This window comes from Dendrobium catenatum, unplaced genomic scaffold (genome assembly GCF_001605985.2).
Source record: "Dendrobium catenatum unplaced genomic scaffold, ASM160598v2 original_scaffold_117459, whole genome shotgun sequence".
Lineage (NCBI taxonomy): Eukaryota > Viridiplantae > Streptophyta > Magnoliopsida > Asparagales > Orchidaceae > Dendrobium > Dendrobium catenatum.
In genome coordinates this window covers 309,589-334,346 of record NW_021435894.1, presented here as the reverse complement: position 1 = coordinate 334,346, position 24,758 = coordinate 309,589, and the positions used below count along the sequence as shown (strand labels likewise).

The window sequence follows — 24,758 nt, the reverse complement described above, 5'->3', positions numbered from 1 at the left end:
GTGGACATTTTATGATTAGTTAAGTTATTTTTCATAATTTAAAAAAAATTAATTAAGTGTTAGAAAAAATTTCCAAAAAAAATAATAATAAATTTTGATTTACAATTGAAGAATCAAGCCAATCAAACGAGCGCGAGTTCGAGCTTTTCAAACAAGCTCGAGCTTTCGAGTCGATCTAGAGCTTGGCATTTTCTAAACGAGTCGAGCTCGAGCTCAAGTTTGAGCCAATTAAGTGTTAAACGAGTCATGCTTGATAAGGCAGATACTCAACTCGACTCGACTCGCTTACACCCCTAGTCGTCGTTATAACAAATCGGTCCCTTCCTTGCCTCATCTTGTGGAGCCCAATGCTTCCTAATATACTTCTTCATTTATTTCAATCATTTTTCTCTTTCATAAATATTTTTCATCAACATAAAGATGAGATTAATAGTCCAAAATTTTTAAATTTGGTGGTGGTGGTGCGCGACTTTCAAGTGATCCTCCGCAAAGGCTACAACGGTGGCTATTGAGGCAAATTCTACGGGTTGGAGGTCAAGGCAATCGAGAGGATGTTGATGCGACTCGGGGATGCAGGAAGGTGTGATTTGTTCAGAGCTTTAGTTTAAGATTTAGGTAATTTTTAATAAAAATATATATAAATAGGATGAGGTGTATGCCTCATGCCAGCAAAGCGAGCCTCAATCAAGCTGAAGCACAAGCCTCATTAAAAAGGCTAGCGTGAAGCGAACCTCAAGACGGGCCTCATATTGCACAATTTTAAACAATGGCCAATAGGCAACTTCCTTTTTTTCTTCATTTGGCACTAATTTTATCTCCACAGGGAGTTATCTCCTCTCATTTGGGATGAAATCATTGAGAATTGGACCAACATCCAATATCTAAGTGATGGCGCCACCAATTATCCCAAAAGCCCAACCATAAGGGAAATGTCAACCAAGATTTTCTAGCCAATGGGTTTGCCTTAATGTCCATGGCACATACCAATTTCTGTGGTTGAGTATGTGCAATCAATTATGATTCTATCATAAAAACCAAAAGATGATTCATACCCCTCCATCATGAATTATCTCCTTTTTTGGACTTTGGAGAGAGAGATGCTCATGATTCAAATCTACTAGATGAACTATATGCTATTTGATGTAGAATGCAGCATCATGGAGAAGCAGCTTGTTTGTGTGGAGAAGCAATCATGTGATGGAAAATAAAAGGATGTGGCCTATTGTTTTGCTTTGTTCTTTGAGTCCTTCAAAAGATTGATGCTTGTGGACACAGTCCTTCAAATCTCTCAAAAATATGGGAAGCATCACATAGTTCCTAAGGGAATGGAAGAGACCAATTTCATCATGAAAACGGAAACTCTTTTATAGCATTTATCATGCAAGATAATCATACTACATGAGCATGGTTGCTATTTTTAACAGTAACCATTAATCCAAAGGGGAAAACTACTCTAAAATAAATAAGAACACTCTCAATTAATCATGCATGATAATCAAATCTTAACCCAACAATTAATGCTTGACATTTTATGTATAGAGAAATTAAGATAAAACATCAAAATAATAATAATAAAGTATAAGTGGAAAAGGACTTAATGAAAATGACATACTTAAACTATGAATAAGGCTTGAAGATTGTGATTATTATGAGTCACTATTTTCTGGATATCTTGATGTGTTAAGCTTAATAAATTAGATTATTTTTTACGGGCAATTTCTACACAGAAAAATCATCCCCTTCCACAACTTATTCCCAATTAGTGGGAACACAGAAGACGCTTACACTCCAATGTGTTAACTTTATTGTTTTGGATAGATTTTGATGAACTGCAAATACATGGCAAAATTAAAGCTTCCAAGCATAGTCTACTCCCAATAAACAATATAATAGATGATGCAAACATCAAATACATATTAATTAGGTCGTTTACATATGAGATGGGTGCAATTTGGTCAAGTAGCTTTTAAGGATCACTAGGATTGTCTTAGTGGGTACTTCCATCAAGAGTCCTCAAAACATTGAAGGTAATGGATACTTTTGGAAAGCCATCTGTGTGTTGAGCCAGAGTTTAGAACATGAAGGTGGTTAATCATGACACACTTAGAGGATTCTTAAGGTCATTTAAGAGCACCATAATCCAATACGAAATTATGAAAATGTTTTTTGGATATTAAGATATCAGTGGCTATCCCACACCTTTAGACTTAAGTTTATCAGATAAAAAAACTTCTCGCTCTAGTTTATCAAACCCAAATTGAGCTCAACAATTTAATATTGAGTAAAAAAAATCAATCAAGACATGATATCAAACAATTCCATGCTCAAATTCAGAGGCTCAAAGAACTGATATATGGTTAGAAGATCACAATTTAGCAGAGTTAAAAAATAAAAACAAATCATGGAATACTAATAAAACAGGCTGATCACTCATTCAAAGGGAATGGAGAGAACAGGACATATTCATCATCAATACGAATAAAATTAATAATCTACATGATAATGAAAGTGATAGGCAAATCAAGCAGTGACATCATCATACATCTAACAGAACTGCAAACCACAAAAGTTTCTACATAAATTATCAAAATAACAACAATCAACCATGGAAATAACAAAAATGATTCAGGAAAGTCCTCAAAGCATGTATCAAACATTCGTCCCATAGAAACTCCTGTTTTGTAGCAAGGATCTAAATCCCCCGCATCAGACTATATAAATTGGCATACAATTATCCAAAGAACTTCATTAATCAATACCTATGTTGCACCGATACACCTATTTATGAAGGCGTGTTGTATCCGATACACCGATACACGGATACGCCTCCGATACTCCACCGATATGTGTCGGATATGCCAAAGACGTATCCAATTAAATACTATTTAATTTCAAAAGGACACGCGCATCCGATACACGTGTCTGTTGAAAAACAAAAAGAAATCCGAAAAAAAAAAAAAAAGATGCATCGCATTTACTTCCGTAGCTACGAGCAAAGTTCTCTCATTTCTGAGATGGATTTGAGTCTCTTGATGATATGAGAATATTAGAAATTACTAATCTTTCACTTGATGAGCCTGAATTAAAAGCTATGATATTTATTGAAGATGATATAGAAGTTCAAAGGCAAATCACTGAAGAAGCTAATCATATCATTCCTTCTATTGAATAGTTGAAACTTTATGTGCTAGAAAATTTATGTTTATGCTTTTGTTGTTGTACTAGACATTTAATGATTGCTTATATTTTGATATTATAAGCTACAAGGCTACAAATGATGTTGTTGTCATTTTTTTGTAATTTCAAATATTATGCTTTGACTGCTTTCTTAATTTTTATGTATGATTTATAAATTATGATGTCGTGTCCGCGCCGTACCCGTATCCTGTATTTTTAAGAATTGACGTGTCCCGTATCTGTATCTGTATCGTGCCGTATCTGTGTCGTCGTATCCGTATCGGTGCAACATAGATCAATACCGGGGGTAAACAAAAATAAGACAGACAAAATAAAACAAATAAATAATAAAACCATGTGCGCTCCGGCATGAATAGATCTAGCAAAAAGTTTAAAACTGTAGTGGCAAGGGTCGGAGCTTAAGGCGTACGCTGAGCGGGCTCAAGAGGCGGTGAATCCACCCTCTCAGATTCGACGACGATCGGAGCGGCAGGTAACGTAGCCTCTTCTACAGAATCCTCGTCCTCTTTGCTCCAATCGTTCACGTCCTCGCCGTCCAGGAGGGCCGGCGAGTGGACGGCTGTCTCGGCTCTCTCGACCACCTCCATCAGTCACGCCGATTACTAGAGCAAACGAGGGTTTGGCTCTCGCTAGTGAGCGACTAGGGATATTTGGCACTGCTCGCTTGCAAATGAAGGCAAATTATTGAGGGTTTGGCTCCCGCTGGTGAGCGTCTTGGGGCTGTTTGGAAGCGGGATTCGCCGGATTTGTCGTAAATCCTACCAAACGGTTAGGGGCTGTTTGGTATGCGGATTTAGGCCGGATTTGGGCGAAATCCAGCCAAACGGCCTAAAATGCAAAATCAAATCTCACGGTAAATCAAAGCCGCGGTGGACGGAAAATTCCCTCTTTTCGTGGTAAATCCCGGATTTACGAAATCCTTTGGTTCGGCGGATTTACGGGATTTGGTCGAAGAAGCGCGCGAAAGGGAGAAAGTTACCTTCACAGCAAGCGAGCTCCCGTTGTTGCTTCAGATCAAAAAAAATGTCGTAACTTCCGATCCAACAGAACAGAAAGGTAATATCGTCGAAGGAGAAAAGTCGAACGGCGAGGAAGAAGAACTCAGTGAAAAATTATACGCTCGTGCGAAGGAACAAAGCCGAACGAACGAAATAGGAAGGGAAAGTAAAACCTACTTCTAATTGTTGGATATTTTATTTAATATAATTTAAAATAGTAATAATTAAGTGAAATTAATTAAATAATATTTAAATAATTTATAAAATTATTAATATGTCCCGAGCTTTCAGATAAGATATTCAAAACAAAGATTAATCTACTAACATGATGAACTTCTAATTACGTGTATACACATCTGCCCCGAAAGGATAGTCATTTTATCAGAAAAATGTTTCGAATTTTGGGTTTGGATAGATCTTTTACTTCTCAAAGAAGAGGAGCGTTTCATTTTAGTCTTAGTTAAATACTTAGCCATTTTAAAATAATTAATATGATTAAATATGATCTTAAATACTTGAAGCTCTACCCACGCGAACCTGCGAAGCCGAAGAGGGTACCGCACGCTCACGCGAACGACCGCAAAGGAACCGAAGAGCCAGCCCGAGGATTAGACTCATTCCTAATTTCTTAATTAGAAATTAATTTAATTAGCTTAATTAATATAATTTAAAATATAAAAAATTAATTAGGTGATTAATATTGTAAATAATAATTAAATAATTAATTAGTAGTTGAATATTTAAATGCTCAATGAGATCAGTAATAATTAAATCAAAATAAATAGTGCTTAAATAATTAGTTAAATTATTAATATGAGTATTAGTTAAATAGTTTTAAATTTCAAAAAATAATTAACAAATTAATTAGGCCATAGGAATATAATAGATAATTAATAATATAATAAATAATTTGATAATTAACACCTAAATAACTAATTTGATAATTTGTAATAATTAAGCTAGCTCCTACTTATATTATTTATCAATATAATTTATTAAAGGTAATTAAAATTAAATCTAATAAGTAACATATACTTAACATGCAAATTAAATTCAAAACTCATTAAAGCTTCATTTAGAACATTTTTTTGTTGCTTTTTAAAACAACTTTTTAGTACAAAAATTAAAATTTTATACTAGAAGCTGCTTTAAGAAACAACAATAAAGTAGTCCCAAATGAAGCCTAAATTTAACTTTTAAATGAACCAACCAACTTAAAATCTTGGATTACAATGGCAAATAATATCTCAGGATTTAAAATATGTCATACCAAATAGCTTTCAGGATTTAATACCTTCAAAATTTACTAAATCATGATTTACAGGATTTACTAAATCCATTAAAGTTAAATCCTACTTATTGCCAACCAAGCCGTAGTTCAATTTGGCATTACTAGTATGCAAATGAAGAAACTAATATATATATATATATATATATATCACAATTAATTATTGATTGTGGATTTGGGGCTATCTTAATATATATTAAGAAAATTTATCTTAATGTATAATTAAGATTGTTGCATCCTGGAGTATTCGCGGCGATAGAGAAATATATAATTTAACGTCATAGCATTGTACGAAGAATCAGTACACAAGCAGATAATAGAGAGGGTGTAGCGTTCATAAGAGACACCAGAGTTTTAACGTGGAAACCTCTAAAAAGGGGGAAAAACCATAGGGCCTCGCAAGTTTGAATGAATCCACTAGTATTTGCAGTCAATTACAAATGAGGCCCTTCCTTAGGAGAAGGCCTTAGCTCATATAAAGCACATTACATGGTGGGAGTTACATAGACATGTTTGTTTGATCGGCATGACTATAGTCGATAGGATGGAGGTCGGAAAGATCGTAGTTGGCAGGAGACCGGGGCAAGAAAAACCATTGTCCGGCGAGGTAGGTCGGAAGGACCATAATATGCAGGAGACCGAGGTTAGAAAGATCGTTGTAGTAGGGTAGTACTCTGGTGGTCTGGTGTAGCACAAGGCCTTAAGTGGTGATCTGGTGAAGGCGAGGGCCTCAGGTGGTGGTCCGGCGAAGGCGAGGGCCTCAGGTGGTGATCCGGTGAAGGCGAAGGCCTCAGGTGGTGGTCCGGCGAAGGCAAGGGCCTTATGTGGTGGTCCGGCGAAACTCCGACAGTGGTCGAGGAGCTTCTTCCTTCTCTTATTGATTGGATCCCCCCTTCTCCCTCCTTTCTTTCAATTGAGGCCTTCCCTTGGCCTTATACGGGTGTTATCCCTCATGCAGGCCCATGGCCCCTCTCTGTGCAAGAAGGTTCGGAGATCCCCCCTTCTCCCTCCTTTCTTCAAGAGATCCTACGAAGTTCCGATGTTAGTTGGTTGGCGATGGAGACCGGAGAGACCATTGTAAGAATTAAGATGGTTGAAAAGACTATTGACGGGCAAAATCCAAAGTCAAGTAGGAGTCTGACGACGGATAGAAGTCGACAAACGGTGGAAATTTGGCTTCGAGTAGAAGTCCGACGATGTGCATAAATTCAACGTCCGGTAGAATTCTAACGTCGGGGAGAAGTACGACGACAGGTAGAAATTCAACGTCAGGTAGAAGCCTGACGAATGTCCATCGATTGGCAATAATTCGACATCGGGTAGAAGTACTTCTTCCTGTCGATGGACTTTTGTTGATCTTCTACCAATAATTTTAGTACTAATAATTAAATTGATAACATGATGAATGGTATTTTTTATATTTAGGATGTATTAATATCTTGATTGGCAACAGGACTATTTGTATTTCATTTGCTTAAGATGTACTACTAGTAGCTTGGTTCGCAATGGAAATAATTGCGCACTTTATAAGTTTAGGATATATTTATTTACCTTTGATAGGTATTTGAGCATTCTTTTCTAAGATTATTGTTATCTTAACAATACAAACAATAAAATAGTTCATTTTATTCAATATCTCTACGAGAAAAATGGGCCCTTAATAATGTCAATAGGAATTTCTTTCTATCAAAAAATGAATAAGAATAAGACATTTTTTTCAAAAGATGTCTAAACTTTACAAAAATATAAGATGTAAGATAGAGACTTTAGAATTTACTTTAAAAATAGATAATCGTGTCAGAATAAATATAAGATGTACGATAGTTATTTGTTACATAATTTGATGGAATTTAATGCGCTCATTATTTGTTACATATTTTTTATATGTTAAAGAGACAAAATATAAGCATTATAAATTAGCTACCTGAATGTTTTTCATATAAGTGGCAATTTCTCATATAATGTATAAACTCAATTCTCAAGCCTAACAAACAGATAAAGATAATGATATTTATTGGGGTAGAATAGCAGGAGGAGCTTCAATTTCTGTAGGCATTGTCAAGGATGGTCTTCCATACTCTTCTTCCTCCTTAGGTGGATGAATCGTAACCAGATCAGGCAGAGGAGTAGGCGGCCCCTGCTTGCCCTTTGGATCCCAGTCAAGCATAATCTTCACCTTGATGCCGAGCACTCCCTAGATATGGACAAAATAATTTTAAACGGTACAAAAAATTCAAACTACAGAACATAGAATTCAAGCGGAATAACACCTACAATGATTAGTTAGTGTAAATATTTTTTGAGGATTTACATACATATACAGTTGAATTTTTATGAATAATCATATCTAACATATGAGGGTTCTTTTGAGACGGCTTTTTTACTGCTTCTTGAAACAGTTTAGTGACAGAAAGCTACTTCAAGAAGTAATAAAAAAGCTATCTCAAACGAAACGTAAATCTTTATATTTATTGATATATCATACTAGTGGCTAAGGCTTCGCTTGGGACGGCTTTCCTACTGTTTCTTAAAGCAGCTTTTTAGTATAATTTTTTATACTAAAAAACTGCTTTAAAAAGCAGTAAGAAAGCCGTCCTAAACCAAGCCTAAGGCTTCGTTCCGGACTATTTTTTACTGCTTCTTAAAGCGGCTTTTTAGTACCAAATTTTTTAACTAAAAAACTGCTTTAAGAAGCAGTAAAAAAACCGTCCCAAATGAAGCCGAAGTTGCGCCAAAATATATACAGGAAAAGGCTCACCTGTCTCAGAAGAACATGTCTCACAGCAGAATCAATGTATTCATTCACAGGCTGGCCAGAAGAAATCATATACCCATCCTTGAATTTCATGGACTTAGCACGCTGTGCCCTAAGCTTTCCACTTACGATAACCTGAAGCAAGGCAGGGAAAGGCAAAAGCTGGTAACAAATACAGCATCCCCAAGTAAAAGACCATAGAGGAAATAAAATAACAAAGGAAGAGTAAACATACTTCACATCCCTTGGCACCACTCTCCATGATAAATCTCAAAACACCATAACAGGCCCTGAAAAAAAAAAATTTTTGAAGGGCTAAGAAAACAATATAAATTAACCCCAACATAAGAATTGAATATGGATTGGGTTTAATCAATATGATCAGACAACCTATAGAAATCATTTTGAAAATCTAATTTTAGCTATGAATTTCACTAATTAAAACCATCCAACACGTGTAAGGTGAAAGGGAATCCCGAGCGGAACAGAAAGAGAGTTGGGAGAAGAAAACAGAACACAGAAAATGAGAAGAGGGAAAACTTATTATTCAAATGTAAAACAGGGATTACAGATTTATATAGAGCTGAGAGAGAAATATTTAAGATGAGCTAGAGTACAACGTAACTAATGTAAAACCTTGTTCTAATATCTTCCCTCAAATTAAGCATTCTTTGAGTGAATGGTTAATTTGGAACGAAGAAAATTAAAACGAGAGATGTTAAAAGGTTTGGTTAAAATGTCTGCGATATGATCGTGAGAAGGGATGTGCTGAATGCAGACGTTGCCGGAAACGATACAACAACAACATCAAGCCTTTATCCCACTACGTGGGGTCGGCTACATGAATCCTTTTTCTCCATTGTGTCCTATTAAAAGTCAAATTCTCGTTTAAATCTAACAAATAAAGGTCATTCCTAATATTTTCTAACCAGGTCTTTTTAGGTCTACCCCTACCTTTCTTAACAAAAGTCAAATCTAATACCTCTACTCTCCTAACCGGGTCATCGCAAGGCCGCCGTTTTATGTGACCAAACCATCTAAGGCGACTTTCTCTAATCTTATCTTCTACTGGAGCTACTCCAACCTTTTCACGTATATGCTCATTACGTATCCTATCTCTAAGGGTAAAGCCACTCATCCACCTGAGCATCCTCATCTCTGCCACACTTAACTTAGTATTATGCTTCTCTTTTAAAGGCCAACATTCAGCACCATAAAGCATTGCAGGCCTCACTACCATCTTATAGAATTTTCCCTTAAGTTTGAGGGGTACATTTCTATCACATAACAAGCCCGATGCATTCCTCCATTTCAACCATCCAACTTGAATTCTGCTGATAATATCCCCATCTATTTCACCATCACTCTGAACAATAGATCCAAGATATCTAAAACGTGTACTCTTATTAATGACTTGATCGCCCAAAGTCACAAACCCCTCACTAGGCCTATTACTACTAAAATTACACACCATATATTCCGTTTTAGATCTACTCAAGCGAAAACCTTTAGACTCTAAGGTTGACCTTCTCATATAATGTATAAACTCAATTCTCAAGCCTAACAAACAGATAAAGATAATGATATTTATTGGGGTAGAATAGCAGGAGGAGCTTCAATTTCTGTAGGCATTGTCAAGGATGGTCTTCCATACTCTTCTTCCTCCTTAGGTGGATGAATCGTAACCAGATCAGGCAGAGGAGTAGGCGGCCCCTGCTTGCCCTTTGGATCCCAGTCAAGCATAATCTTCACCTTGATGCCGAGCACTCCCTAGATATGGACAAAATAATTTTAAACGGTACAAAAAATTCAAACAACAGAACATAGAATTCAAGCGGAATAACACATACAATGATTAGTTAGTGTAAATATTTTTTGAGGATTTACATACATATACAGTTGAATTTTTATGAATAATCATATCTAACATATGAGGGTTCGTTTGAGATGGCTTTTTTACTGTTTCTTGAAACAGTTTAGTTACAAAAAGCTGCTTCAAGAAGTAATAAAAAAGCTATCTCAAACGAAGCCTAAATCTTTATATTTATTTATATATCATCCTAGTGGCTAAGGCTTCGCTTGGGACGGCTTTCCTACTATTTCTTAAAACAATTTTCTAGTACAAATTTGTTTTCTAGTACAAAACTGTTTTATTTTCCCAAATGAAGCCGAAGTTGCGTCAAAATATATACAGGAAAAGGCTCACCTGTCTCAGAAGAACATGTCTAACAGCAGAATCAATGTATTCATTCACAGGCTGGCCAGAAGAAATCATATACCCATCCTTGAATTTCATGGACTTAGCACGCTGTGCCCTAAGCTTTCCACTTACGATAACCTGAAGCAACGCAGGGGGAAAGGCAAAAGCTGGTAAGAAATACAGCATCCCAGCCCATATAGAAAATAAAATAACAAAGGAAAAGTAAACATACTTCACATCCCTTGGCACCACTCTCCATGATAAATCTCAAAACACCATAACAGGCCCTGAAAAAAAAAAATTTTTTGAAGGGCTAAGAAGACAATGTAAAATAACCCCAACATAAGAATAGCTTATGGATTGAGTTTAATCAAGATGATCAGAACCTATATAAATCATTTTAAAAATTCTAATTTTAGCTATGAATTTCACTAATTAAAACCATCCAACACATGTAAGGTAACCTCAACAAACAAGCAATTCTCTAAACCTAGAAATTGATATTAACTTATAATACAATCGCATCGATCACTTAAAATTTTGATGCTTCCAAATGATTAACCAAATTATCATAAAAAATGGAAGTGGGACATATCAATAGACTTCATAATGATAAAGATAATGAACGGTTTTGATCCAACATTTGAAGACAGAAACACCAAAAATTAAATGGGAGAAGTGATGAGGACATCAGACCTTGGTAAGTCTACCAGAAGCGTGGCCGTCGATCTACGGCCACAATCGTACCAATCTATTTTTAATTCATTATATGTATTTGTTTTATTTGCTTTCATTTTCCATTTTTACCCTTACTTATGGGTCTAGTCTTATGTAAGCTCTAGGGGTAAAACTGTTTTTTATTTTTGCCCTCATTGTACTAGTTATTTAAAGCCTCCCCCTCCTCTTGGAGAGGTTAATGAATGATTATTATGAAAATTTCAGATTTTGTGTCTTGTCTCCTATGTGTTGTGAGAGACAGCTTTGGAGAGGTTGAAATACTAGGTGAGGGCATCGCAATACCCACCAACCGCAAGAAGAGTCTGGGCTCGTGGTCGACGACATTGCTCCCCATCCTCCCTCCCTTCCCTATCCACCGCCGACCAAAGGCCCTCCTCCCACTCTCGGCCAAAACCCCCAACCGCCCCTCTCTTAAGGCCGGCCCCCATAACCCTACCTACCTCCTCTCCCACCAAACTCCACCTCGTCTCTCTTTTCTTCAAGCTTCCTCCCTCCCTTTCTGTTGCCGCCGGCCTCATTGAACCCAGCCTCACCGGCCGCCCCTTGGTGCCACCGTCCAGACCCGTCCAGTCTTCCCGCCGGCCTCAGCCCAGCCAATCACCGGCCAGCCTCCCGCCGGCCACGTCCCGGCCATCCGCCGGCCAGCCTCCCGCCAGCCGCCCCACAGCCCATCCCGCCGCCCCATTGGAATTCTGGATTGGAATTTCAATTTTCCCCTCAAGCCGTTACTTTTTTTCCTTGTTTAAATTCCTTGAATTAAGGCATACGTTTCAATTAACCCTTTTTTTAATTCACGTGCCTGACCTCTATTCCTCAATTAGAGGAAAATTGCCTATTGTGAAATCTGTTTTTATTACAGATTTTTATCCAAATCTACTAAGCCGTGAAACAGCCGTTACTAAATCCCTTCCTCTTGTCTTTCCTTGGCTCAGCCGTTCCCTGCAATGGCTCCCTCTCTCTCCTAGTCAACCCACTAACTATACAAATCAGCCATTAATTTCCCCCTTCATACCCGCCCCTCCCACTATGGAATTAATTTGAAATTGTGAATTAAACCCCTCCATATCTTACCCAAAATTCTGAATTTTCAGATTTCTACATAGAGAAACCTTTCCAACCTGGGAACCAAACCCCTTCCCTCCTTGATTTAATTTGAATGTCAAATTAAATTCCTCCATCAAACCTCCCAAATTCTGAAATTAATCCAAAATTCTTGCACACTTCCATGTGGATCCCACCATAACCAAGCTCCCATCTTCTCCCGGATGCTCCATCAACTCCCGGCAAGAATGCATGGACGTTGGATCATTAACGGCCGCCCACCGCTCCTCCAAATCCGGCTTCCTCCCCGGCGACGAGTCCTCTCGGGATTACTTGTCTATTAGTGGCATCGTTGAGTTTACTTACAATCCTCCTCCGCTAGCCCCTATTTTCGAGAGCACTGAAGGACCTCAAGGTGAATGATCTAAATTTTAAACGTGTGGCTTTAGTCGTAGCTATTTGCGTTATCAAGTTTATTTTGGTTATATTTTGTAAGACTCATGTAATTCTTAAATGTAATCACCGCCGTTAACATAATCTATCACGAAGTTTCTTGAATCCAAATTGAGAAAGCTAGATTTTATCGTTAACATTGCAAAGTTAAACTCTCATTAATCTCTAACGTGCAATTCATGTTCACCGCATGTGGTTTCACATCACAACATCAGCCCAGAATTGATCTGGAAGGTTGGAAGCGAACATAAGTGTGCGTGTGAGCTCCAAAAGATGACGGTGCTTCCTTTCTGAGAGACCGTTCTGTTCGGGTGTGTGTGGACAGCTAATTTGATGTTGTATGCCGTGGTTGTTGAGGTAGGCTGTGAACTCATTGCTAACGAACTCACCTCCTCCGTCAGAACGAAAGCATTTCGGGGTTGCAGAGAATTGGTTTTTAAGAAAGCTGCACAATATTTTAAACTTTGCAAAAGTTTCATTTTTGTGATGTCAAAAATAGATCCAAGAAAACCGTGTGTAATCGTCGATGAAGACGACATAATAACGAAAGCCATTTAACGAAGATTGCTTCGTCGGTCCCCATACATCTGAATGTATAAGTTCAAATGGATGAGAGGTCGACGAAAGACTTTTATTAAAGAACTGTTTATGGCTCTTGGCCATTTTACAAGCTTCACTATGAAAATCAGATTGTAAAGAAGAAAAATTCGAAATGCAGTGTGCTAAAGAATTCAAGATGCGGCTGTTAGGGTGTCCTAGACGGGCATGCCCGGTTGACGGAGATGTGGTAGCCGCTTGAAGAGCAGTGGGCGACATTGTTGGAGCTATGTGTAATTTGTAGATCCCGTTATGCAGACGTCCACGAAGAAGAAGTTGCTGGTCATGCGTATCCTTAATCTCGAAACCATTAGAATCAAATGTAATAGAAACGGCGTTATCGGTGGTTAATTTTGACACTGAAAGAAGATTGTGGGTGAGTGCTGGGATGTGTAGTAAATTGCATAAATGTAGCTTACGAGACGAGTATGGCAGGGGAAGAATTCCCTGCCTGTAGTTTTGTATTGGAACGGAGGAGCCATTCGCCACGGAGACGGATTCGTGTCCGAGGTATGCCGAGGGTTCGAGCCATCCGACGTCATGTGAGAGGATGCGCCGGAGTCAAGAACCCAAGATTGAGACGCATGTGGAGCCGGTTGAGCTAGAAGTGCGCGAGGTGTTGTCGTCGTGGTAGGAGCGTAGGAAAGATTACAACGGTGCCAGCAGTTGATCGCGGAATGACCCATCTTGCTGCAGATCTGACAAATTGGGCGAGTGCCGGCAGCAGGAGTTTGTGATGGAGTGGGTTCTGGATTGGTCGTGAGGCGAGAACCATTGTTTCTATATTTGTTGGGTCGCTTGTTATTTTTGTTCTGCATCTGATTGTAGGAGGTGGTGTAGAAGGCTGCCGTAGTGGCAAGTTGGTCTTTCTTGATGTCCTGGTTAATGTGGATCTCCTCACTGCAGAGGAGAGAGTAGAGGGCATCGAGATCGGCTGGAAGCGAGGATGATCGTATGTAAGTCTTGAAAGAATTGTAAGTGGCCGGAAGCCCATTGAGGATGTAAATAATTATGTCTTCGGGATCAATCTTTGTGCCGGACGCTGCTATGTTGTCGACAATATTCTTGACATGAGCTAAATATTGCTGCATAGTCTGATTGTTCATTTGGATATGATGCAACTCGTTCTTGAGTTGGATGATGCGGGATCTACTGGACGACTGCAGCCGGCGTTCAAGAACAGCCCAGACTTCATGTGCCGTGGCGGAGGTGATCACATATGTGAGAATGGCCGGAGAGATTGTAGAGAATAGCGCAGAGATAAGGTTGTTGTCGACGAGACGCCATTGAGCGTGATCGGAGGAAGTTGGATCGGATGGCGGGAGTGTTTTGCCCGTGAGATGATCAGCATAACCATTAGCGGAGAGATGTTGGAAGATCTGGGTACGCCAGATGGCGTAGTTGTCCGCGGTGAGGGTGTTCGGAATCAAGTTCTTGATGTTCGAGATGATGAACTTGAGGGTCGTCGGAAGAACGAGCTCGGTGGGAGGTCCGGCGAGCGTGGAGGAAGCGGGTGGGAGGGTGGAAGAAGACTCTTGATCTCCCATCACTGGCTCTTTGATACCATGAAAGGGAATCCCGAGCGGAACAGAGAGAGTTGGGAGAAGAAAACAGAACACATAAAATGAGAAGAGGGAAAACTTATTATTCAAATGTAAAACAGGGATTACAGATTTATATAGAGCTGAGAAAGAAATATTTAAGATGAGCTAGAGTACAACGTAACTAATGTAAAACCTTGTTCTAATATAAGGTAACCTCAATAAACAAGCAATTGCAATTCTCTAAACCTAGAAATTGGTATTAACTTATAATACAATCGCATCCATCACTTAAAATTTTGATGCATCCCATTGAATAACCAAATGATCATAAAAAATGGAAGCGGGACATATCAATAGACTTCATAATGACAAAGATAATGAACATTTTTTATCCAACATTTGAAGACAGAAACACCAAAAATTAAACGGGAGAAGTGATGAGGACATCAGACTTTGGAAAGTCTACCAGAAGCGTGGTCGTCGATCTACGGCCACAATCGCACCAATCTATTTTTAATTCATTATATGTATTTGTTTTATTTGCTTTCATTTTCCATTTTTACCCTTACTTATGGGTCTAGTCTTATGTAAGCTCTAGGGGCAAAGCTGTTTTTTATTTTTGCTCTCATTGTATTAGCTATTTAAAGCCTCCCCACCTCTTGGAGAGGTTAACGAATAATGATTATTATGAAAATTTCAGATTTTGTGTCTTGTCTCCTATGTATTGTGAGAGAGAGCTTTGGAGAGGTTGAAGTACTAGGTGAGGGCACCGCAATACCCACCAACCGCAGGAATAGTCCGGGCTTGTGGTCGATGACATTGCTCCCCATCCTCCCTCCCTTTCCTGTCCACCGCCGACCAAAGGCCCTCCTCCCACTCTCGGCCGAAACCCCAACCGCCCCTCTCTTAGGGCCGGCCCCCATAACCCTACCTCCTCTCCCACCAAACTCCACCTCCACTACAACCTATCCAGCCACCTGCTCTCCCCTCCAAAGCGCCAACCCTAAATTCCCCCTTCCCCTCAAGCCGCCGACCCCCATCAACCCCAACCCTAGCCGTCGGCCCCTCCTCTTTTGGAGCCAATCCTGCTATGACAGCCTACTTTCCTAAAATATTCTAGATAATTTTGGAAAAATAATCAATCTAATTTGAATTCAAATTCTTTCCTAAAATATCTAGTGTTAAATTAGAAAACCCCTTAAATCAATTCAAATCAATTTCAAATTAAATTAGATTGATTATCTCTCTTTCTAAAACTAAAGTTCAATTTTATGAGAGCATTAGCTCCACCAATCAATTCCCCAAACCCATGCATGCCACCAGCCCAACACCCCTCTCACTCCTATCTCCCTCTCTCTCCATTAATTCCCCTTCCATCTTTTGGAATTAGATTTAAATTTAAATTTCAAATTCCAAATACCTCCAAATTAAAATCTGAAATTAAATTCAGATTTCAAGCGGCCTTTTGCTCTCAAACATAAACCCTACCTTCAAGAATTGGCTCTTCTTTCCCCTTGACCGAACCCTTCCCCACCTTCTCTCTCAAGTCACTTTAATTCTTTTGAGCTTGCTCTCTCAAGAATATGAAGAACATAGGCCTCCCATTCACGACTCTTTCTACATATGGATGGCCGATCCTAAAGTCGACCACAGGTTCATCTACAGCGATCAAGGTCAAGTCGACATCTTCAAATCACAATTCTTCGACGTCAATCCAGAGATTGATCTCACTGAGGAAGAGTACGTGGAGATAATTGTTTTCACACTTTCTGCCGCCATCGAAGAATAGATCTCTTCCATCCAGTGGAAGATTGTTGCTAAGCATTGCCGACGGTAAACTAATCTTCCAAATCTTGTATCTTCCTAGTTTCTTTCAATTGTGATTTTATTTTGATTCATGAAGAACATGTTAATTTCCCTCCGCTAAAACCTAGTAGGTTAGTGAGTTGAGTGAGGAATCTTTTCATAATGACTAGTTGATGCGGACATCCAACCGTCCATGCTAATCCGAGGAGCTGAATATCGACGACCGAGATCACTTTGTTTTATTTTCGTTTATTAAGTGTATTTTGATTTAATTTTGCAATTTCCCTTTTTACCCTCTTGTCTTATGTAAGCCCAAGGGGCGAATGTGTCTTTTAATTTCTCATGAGGCCTATATATAGAGGCCCCTTCTCTTGTATTTGGATGATGGAAACCCTTCAAATTAATGAAAATTTTCCAAATGGAATAAAAAAAGTAAAAGGTCTGAAGAGACTTTGCGACGTGACAAAGATAAACTAGAAACTACACCATCATAACTCTTATTACTGCATATAGAAAATATTGAGTTGCAATGAATGAACGAGAAATTTTTAACATGAAAATGTAAACTTCAGAATTTTAGACAGCAGAGCCGTCAAGAGGATAGAGTGTAGGTGCATATTCCAAACTCCAAGCAACAGTTAGATGCAGGAAGCCTGACAAGCTCCAATTAAATCTCTGTTTGAGCACTGTTAAGTAAACCTTGCCCAAATTATATTTAAGGTGCAAGGAGAAATTATTAAGCGCTCATTGAGATAAAATCTCAGCATTTTATTCCAATGATTAGATATCCATCTATTTAGCTTAAATCTCATTTAAAAATATTTACCCACATTAAACCGAGTAAATAAATAGGATTAGTTTGTTACTTTGTTGCAATGCTTTGATAAATATCATTGAAATGTTACAATAGTGATGTCCCATATGGCTTGATGTTGTGTGAGAGTTTTCATATTTCTGGTAAGAAAATCGAGGGTTGTTACATATTTAAAACAAAACTTTTCTCTGAATAGTCAAGTTCATTTTTTACTCCACGTTTTAAATAGAATTTATACTTGAGAATAATATTGACATATGATTTAACACAAATTAATGATGATTTTTTTACTCCAACACCTTCAATTGTATTTATACAGGAGAAAAAAGAAAAAAAAAGATGGCTTAACATAAACTATTTTTATCAATGTATTATTTTATGCAATTGCCTTTAAGTTTAGAAAGTGAAAATTCTAGTTTATTATCAATGAATTTTTCGAACTTTTAATAAAATAAATAAAATTAACAAAAAATCATTGAACAAATTCAATTATATATAAGTGATACGTTATAAAAAAAATATCTTGATCAGGCACGAATCTCGATGCAAAATCAAGTTGGAACTTCCGAAATTAAAATTGGGATAATCTGAACTCCGATTTCAGCAAACTTACAGTCGAACTGAACATCTTGGAAATACGAACCCAACGACACCAAATTCGACTCAATCCGAGCCCAAATGAGTCCAAATCAAGGACCCAAAGCATTGTTGGAAGGTTCGAACCACAATTTGGGTTACCAAACGGTTTCCAAACATAACGTGCTTATACTCGAATCGAGCGGCTCGACGAGAAGAAACCAACGAGCTCAAGATCGCTGAATTCCAACATCATTAAGACCTTCAAATGTCTGATGAACGGTCCATGATCAAGGGATTCAATATCAGCCGTTCATCCAACCACTCCTCATTTACCCTTGATCTCTCGCCTATTTACGGGCCATGCCACTCCAAAAATCTATAAATAAACCCCTCATTTCTCTTGAAAGGGGATCAAAGCAAGAAGATAAGAAGAAAGAAGAGAAGGAAGAAGATCCTCCTCGACCACCACCTGAGCTCCGCCGGACCACCACTAGAGGCCCTCACCTCCATCGGACCACCGCCTGACGTCGTAGCTCCGCCGGACCACCACTTGAGGCCCTCACCTCCGCCGGACCACCGCTTGACGCCGTTGCTCCGTCAGACCACCGCCTGATGTCGTTGCTCCACCACCTGAGGTCGTCACCTCCGCCGGACCACCGCCTGACGTCGTTGCTCCACCGAACCACCGCTTGAGGCCCTCACCTCTATCCAACCACCGCCTGACGTCGTTGCTCCGCCGGACCGCTACTTAAGGACCTGTGCTCCACCAGGCCACCACCTGAGGCCCGAACTTTTGCTGGATCACCACCTGAGGCCGGGACTTCCGCCGGACCACCACTTGAGACCCGGACTTCTGTTGGGCCACCACCTGACGCCCAGAGTTCTACCAGAGTACCGCCCTACAACAACAATCTTTCTGACCTCGGTCTCCTTCATACTACAGTCCTTTCGACCTACATCGCCAGACAACGGTCTTTCTAACCCCGGTCTCCTGTCAACTACGGTCTTTCGGACCCCGATCTCCTGCCGACTATAGTTCTTCCAACCTCTGTCGCCTATTATGGTCATTCCGACCTCCATCACTAGACAACGGTCTTTTAGACCTCAGTCTCCTGTCAACTATGGTATTTCAGACAACGCTCTCCTGCCGACTACGGTCCTTCCGACCTCCGTCGCCTACTATGGTCATTCTAATCTCCATCACCAGACAACAGTCTTTCAAACCCCGATCTCCTGCCAACTATGGTCTTTCAAACCCTGGTCTCCTGCCGACTACGGTCCTTCCGACCTCCGTCGCTTATTATAGTCATTCCGACCTCCATCATCAAACAATAGTCTTTCAGACCCCGGTCTCCTTCCGACTACGGTCCTTCCAACCTCCGTCCCTACTATAGTCATTCCGACCTCCATCACCAGACAACAGTCTTTCAAACCCCGGTCACCTGCCAACTACGATCTTTCGGACCCCCATCTCGTGTCGACTATGGCCCTTCCAACAAAACAAACATGTCTATGCTAATTATTGTAACTCCCAACATGTAATGCGCTCTATATGATGTACATTTGTGACATCAAACTAAGGCCTTCTCCTAATGAAGGGCCTTATTTGTAATCGACTGCAAATACTAGTGGATTCATTCAAACTGGGCTAGGCCCTGTGGTTTTTCCCCTTTTTTAGGGGGTTTTCATGTAAAAACTCTGGTCTCTTATGAACTCTACACCCTCTGATCTTCGTACAATGTTAAGACGTTAAATTATATATTTTTCTACCGTCACGAATACTTCAGGACGCAACAATAAGTATTTTAAAAGAATTATAATTAAAGAATGCATAATATTAAAACTCTACTAAATTTTAACACATGCATCATATGGACTTGCATTTTTATTGGTATAAGAAAGTTTAAAAAAAAAAGCCACGAGGAATATCATAATATCCTCTTCCTACGAAAAATCATGGTGAAAACCCAGCTATGTATGGCGGTCCACTAGATGATTAACTTCTACTATTATTGTACCCCATAATCCTGTGTTTAGACCTCATAGCCATGAGCCTGTGCCTAGAATAATGGCACTTATTTAGTCCATGTACATATTATGATGTTAATCATAGTGGTAGGCATGCAAAAGAGTCCAAGTTGAGTTCAAGCCATGCCAAACTCGACTCAACTTGCCGAGCAAATCGTGAGCTCGAGCTCAACTCATATCAATGAAAGCGATCTCACAAGTCAGCTCAGGAGATCAAGGCAAAAGGCTCAACGTGATACCACCGATGAAGGCGGCGTGACTGTAATGAACCTATTGACAACCAATATATTGAAAGGGAGGTATCTCTCCATATAACCTTGTTGAGAGAAAGTGGGGACCAAGAAAGATTTCTTTTAGATTACATGCAGTTACCCCTACTTCTAGCCCACCCACCTGTCTGAAAGGAGTTATGAAGAATAATTATATCAGATTTCATAAGTTTCTATTAGTCCACTCGAGACCTCATCTACACAACAACAAGAACATCAGCTTTTATCCCACTACGTAGAGTCGGCTACATAAATACTTTTTATTCATTATGTCTTGTTAAGAGTCAAATTCTTATTTAAATATAATAAAGAATGATCATTTCTAATATTTTCTAACAAAATCTTCTTATGTCAACCTCTACTTTTTTTAACATAAGTCAAATCTAATACATCTTTTCTCCTAATCGTGCTAGTGGAAGGCCAACATTTTATGTGACCAAACCATCTAGGGTGACTCTCTAATCTTATCTTCCACTAGAGCTACTCCAACCTTTTCATGTATATGCACATTTCATATTATGTCTCTAAGAATAAAGCCACTCATCCAAATGAGTATCATCATCTCTGCAACACTTGATTTAATTTTATATGCTTCTCTTTTAATGGATAATATTTTGCGCCATAAATCATTGCAAGTCTCACCATCATCTTATAGAATTTTTCATTAAGTTTGAGAGATATTTTTATATCACACAATAAGCCCGATGCATTCCTCCACTTCAACCATCGAGGCATCGACCTTGAATTCTAATAATAATATCCCCATCTATTTCACCATCACTCTAAAAAAATAGACCCTAGATATCAAAAACAATAACAACATCAAGCTTTTATCTCATTACGCGGGGTAGGCTGCATGAATTCTTTTCCTTCATTGTGTCCTGTTAACTGTTAAGAGCCAAATTCTCATTTAAATCTAATACAAAAAGGTCATTTCTAATATTTTCTAACAAAGCCTTTTTAGGTCTACATCTACCTTTCTTAACATAGGCCCAATCTAATACATCTACTCTCCTAACAGGGTCATCAAAAGGCCGTCGTTTTACATAACCAAACCATCTAAGGCGACTCTCTCTAATCTTATCTATCACTGGAGCTACTCCAACCTTTTCACGTATATGCTTATTTCGTATCATGTCTCCAAGAGTAAATCCACTCATCCACCTGAGCATCCTCATCTCAGCAACACCTAACTTAATATTATGCTTCTCTTTTAATGGCCAACATTCCACGACATTAAGCATTGCAGGTCTCATCACCATCTTATAAAATTTTCTCTTAAGTTTGAATGTTTGAGTGGTACTTTTCTATCACACAACAACCCTAAAGCATTCCTCCACTTCAAACATCCAACTTGAATTCTATTAATAATATCCCCATATATTTCATCATCACTCTGAAAAATAGCACAAAGATATCAAAAATAAGTACACTTATTAATGACTTGATCACCCAAAATCACAATCCCTCCACTAGATCTATTAATACTAAACACTCCATGTATTCGATTTTAGATCTACTCAAACAAAAACCTTTAGACTCTAAGGTTGACTTCCATAATTCGAGTTTACCTTCAACTCCCTCTCTACTTATCAACAAGAAGAATGTCATCAACAAAAAGCATACACCAAGGTACATCCTCTTGCAAATGTCTAGAAAGAACATCCATGACTAAAGCAAAAAGATAAGGGCTTAGGGCTGATCCTTGATGTAATCCACCTTGTGTTTGGAAGATAAGGGCTTAGGGCTGATCCTTGATGTAATCCACCTTGTGTTTGAACACAAATTACAGCTTATGCAATCTATCCCTAATGACTTGTATAAGTTAAATATAAACATTATTAACCCCTTGCCTTTCTAGAACTTTCCATAGCACTTCTCTTGGAACATTATAATATGCTTTATCTAAATTAATAAATATCATGTGGTCCTTCATATTCTCTCTAAACTTCTTTATCAAACCTCTCAATAATTGTATCCATAGTAGACCTACCGATCATGAATCCAGATTGATTTTGAGACTTCATCTACAACACCTGACTTCAAAGGGAAAACCATTGTTTATATAAAGCACATACCATTTAAGCAAGAGGATATGGAATTAGTTGATACAGCTCTTGATTCCCCTCCTCTAAAGTATTGTCCCAATGATCCTATCTTGGATGAAAATCTCGATGAGTGTATTTTATAATCATTTTAATAAAATCTTCTGACTCCACTTTTCAAAGGAAGCCTCTCCAAACAAAACTTTAAAGACTTGCAGTTTTTTTGGCACAGAAGAACACCTTCATATTATCATCTTTTTTCCCCACAGCATACATATGTAAAGCATAAATGAGTTTAAAAAACTTGTCTCATCATCACTATAAGCCTTCCACAAACTATTTGACGTATGCTGTATTAATCTTCAATTTCATACTTTCATGTTGAGTGTTGCATGAAGCGCTAAACATATTTTGTGCAATGTTATAACCATGTTACAACATCTGCCCATTTTCCTCATAATCCTTAGATATAAATTCATCATTTTTAGCATTGGCACACATCACTTAACATTCCCATTTTCATTATATTGATATTATCATATTTATCCTGCATGCTTATGTATAATTAAGACACAAATAATTAAAAAAATATTACTTAAGTTAAATTTATCTTATAATAATAGTGATAATCATTTTTTAAAATCAAAGCCACTAAAATTATCACATATACAGACTTAGTTCTATTAAGCCAGAGTTTTTTTCTCCTAAAATCTAAACATTTTCTCTATGGTTCTAACTTTTCACTTAATTTAACATGTGTCTCACCCATAAAAGCTATGTCATCTAAAAATTTGTACATCATTGGAAAAGGAGCATAACGAACAAAGAGCTTTCTAAACGAACTCTAAACTATAGTATAGAGAAAAACCATAATCACTTGATGAATACAAGATCTTTTCAGAGAAACAGGATGGGGAAAAATCCTAATAAGAAAAGAAAATTGCCATATTTAAACATAAGAAACAATAGTCAAAATGCAATATTAACTACAATTAAAGGACCATTCAAGCACTGGCAGAATAAATAATAAATTTAAGCAAACCAAGCAAATAAATGTAGCCTAAATTAAATAAGAAGAAAATCAAAACCTGCGAACAGCAAGCCCTCCAAGGAGTTTGTATCGGAGTGACTCAGCCTGGGCAATAGCACAGAGACCCCTATTATTAACCTTCTCAGCATAAAGTTCAACGCTGTTCTCCGGAAATTTGAATCTTTTCTGCACGACAGAAGTCAGCTCCCTAATTCTCCTTCCCTTCTCGCCTAGAAGGGTAAACATCCTTAAACCAAACGTTAAAAATCCTCATAAAATTCACGAGTACAAGTGAAGCAAGCAAACAAGACCTCACCAAGCACGTTCTGAGTCCGGGTGGCCCTGATGATGATCTCTGTCCTCATGGGAGTAACCCTAACCTCCACACCGGAGTACCCATCCTCCGCGAGCTCACGAGTCAAAACCTCGTTTAGTTCCGCGAAGAAAACGCCATCAGCCACAAACTAAAACAGGAAATGAAACCCACATAAACGATCAGACCTTCAAAAATGAACAAAAAACTGCGCTCTTGCGCTGATTAGTATTAAATAACTTCTTGATCTTAGAATCTGGGGAAAGCACTGAAATTCGAATCTAGGACTGGTTTAAGAGAACCAAATCTTCAACCTTTCGCTTCTTGCTCATCTGGGTTGCCATGGCTAGAGGATCAAGAGATGAATGAAAACGGGAACGATAGCCGCGCTCGCTGCTGCCGCCGTTTCTCCTTTCTTCGTTCTCCTGTGACAACCTAGAACCGCTGAAATCGCGTCCCTAATAACAGAGTATGCGATTTGGAACCAGATCGAACGGCGGAAATACCGAGATCCAGTCAACTCTTATTTGCCCTTGGGGGCTGTTTGATATCGGATTTACAGCGGGATTTAAGTCGGATTTACGCTAAATCCAGCCAAACAGTTTTTGTGCGCGCGTTAAATCCAGGATTTGGTAAATCCCGGATTTACGGATTTGGATTTACGGATTTATGGGTTAAATCCCGGATTTAGTAAATCCAATGGGTAGCCGGATTTAACGGGATTTATCGAAAGAAGCACGGGAAAAGGAGAAATTTACCTTCACAGCCAGCAAGCTCCCGTTCTTACTTCCGATCAAAATGTCGTAACTTCCGATCCGGGTTGACGAAAAAGTCGTGGCAGGAGCGAAGTCGAATAGCCACGAAGGAGCCGAAGAAGCGACTCATGTAATCTATACACCTGCAAAGCAGTGAAGCCGAACAACAACAACGAAAAGAGAAGATGAAAGTCAAACCATAGACGCCCCTAAGTTATTATTGATTAACTTAATTAATATAATTTAAATTATTAATAATTAAGTAAATTAATTAAATAATTAAATTCAAATAATAAATTGTATAGTT

General features: G+C 38.6%; 3 protein-coding genes across 4 annotated transcripts in view; all 3 read right to left on the bottom strand.

Moving 5' to 3' along the window:
* LOC110094194 (eukaryotic peptide chain release factor GTP-binding subunit ERF3A-like) overlaps window positions 1-4,358 on the bottom strand; it is a 52,730-nt gene extending 48,372 nt beyond the window's left edge. The window contains exons 1-2 of one of the 2 annotated variants that reach the window (XM_028692081.1): window positions 4,178-4,358; window positions 3,608-4,026 (exon numbers count right to left, since the gene is read on the bottom strand). In XM_028692081.1, coding sequence (XP_028547914.1) covers window positions 3,608-3,785 — 178 coding nt within the window. In that variant the 5' untranslated portion in view covers window positions 3,786-4,026; window positions 4,178-4,358. Of the gene's footprint in view, window positions 1-3,607 lie in introns of both variants that reach the window. The other variant, XM_020819366.2, reaches the window with a different exon arrangement.
* A 3,013-nt stretch (window positions 4,359-7,371) lies between these two features.
* LOC110094201 (40S ribosomal protein S3-3) lies at window positions 7,372-24,168 on the bottom strand. The gene is made up of 7 exons (XM_020819375.2): window positions 24,011-24,168; window positions 23,700-23,847; window positions 23,442-23,613; window positions 10,672-10,726; window positions 10,446-10,577; window positions 9,779-10,009; window positions 7,372-7,447 (listed from the first exon to the last, which is right to left on the bottom strand). The coding sequence occupies exons 1-6, from the start codon at window positions 24,038-24,040 to the stop codon at window positions 9,827-9,829; spliced, it is 720 nt and encodes a 239-aa protein (XP_020675034.1). The 5' UTR covers window positions 24,041-24,168; the 3' UTR covers window positions 7,372-7,447; window positions 9,779-9,826.
* On the bottom strand, window positions 7,379-8,555 carry LOC110094202 (40S ribosomal protein S3-3-like). The gene is made up of 3 exons (XM_020819377.2): window positions 8,475-8,555; window positions 8,243-8,374; window positions 7,379-7,678 (listed from the first exon to the last, which is right to left on the bottom strand). Exons 1-3 carry the CDS (start codon window positions 8,499-8,501, stop codon window positions 7,496-7,498), a joined length of 342 nt encoding a protein of 113 aa, XP_020675036.1. The 5' UTR covers window positions 8,502-8,555; the 3' UTR covers window positions 7,379-7,495.
* Window positions 24,169-24,758: the final 590 nt, after the last annotated feature.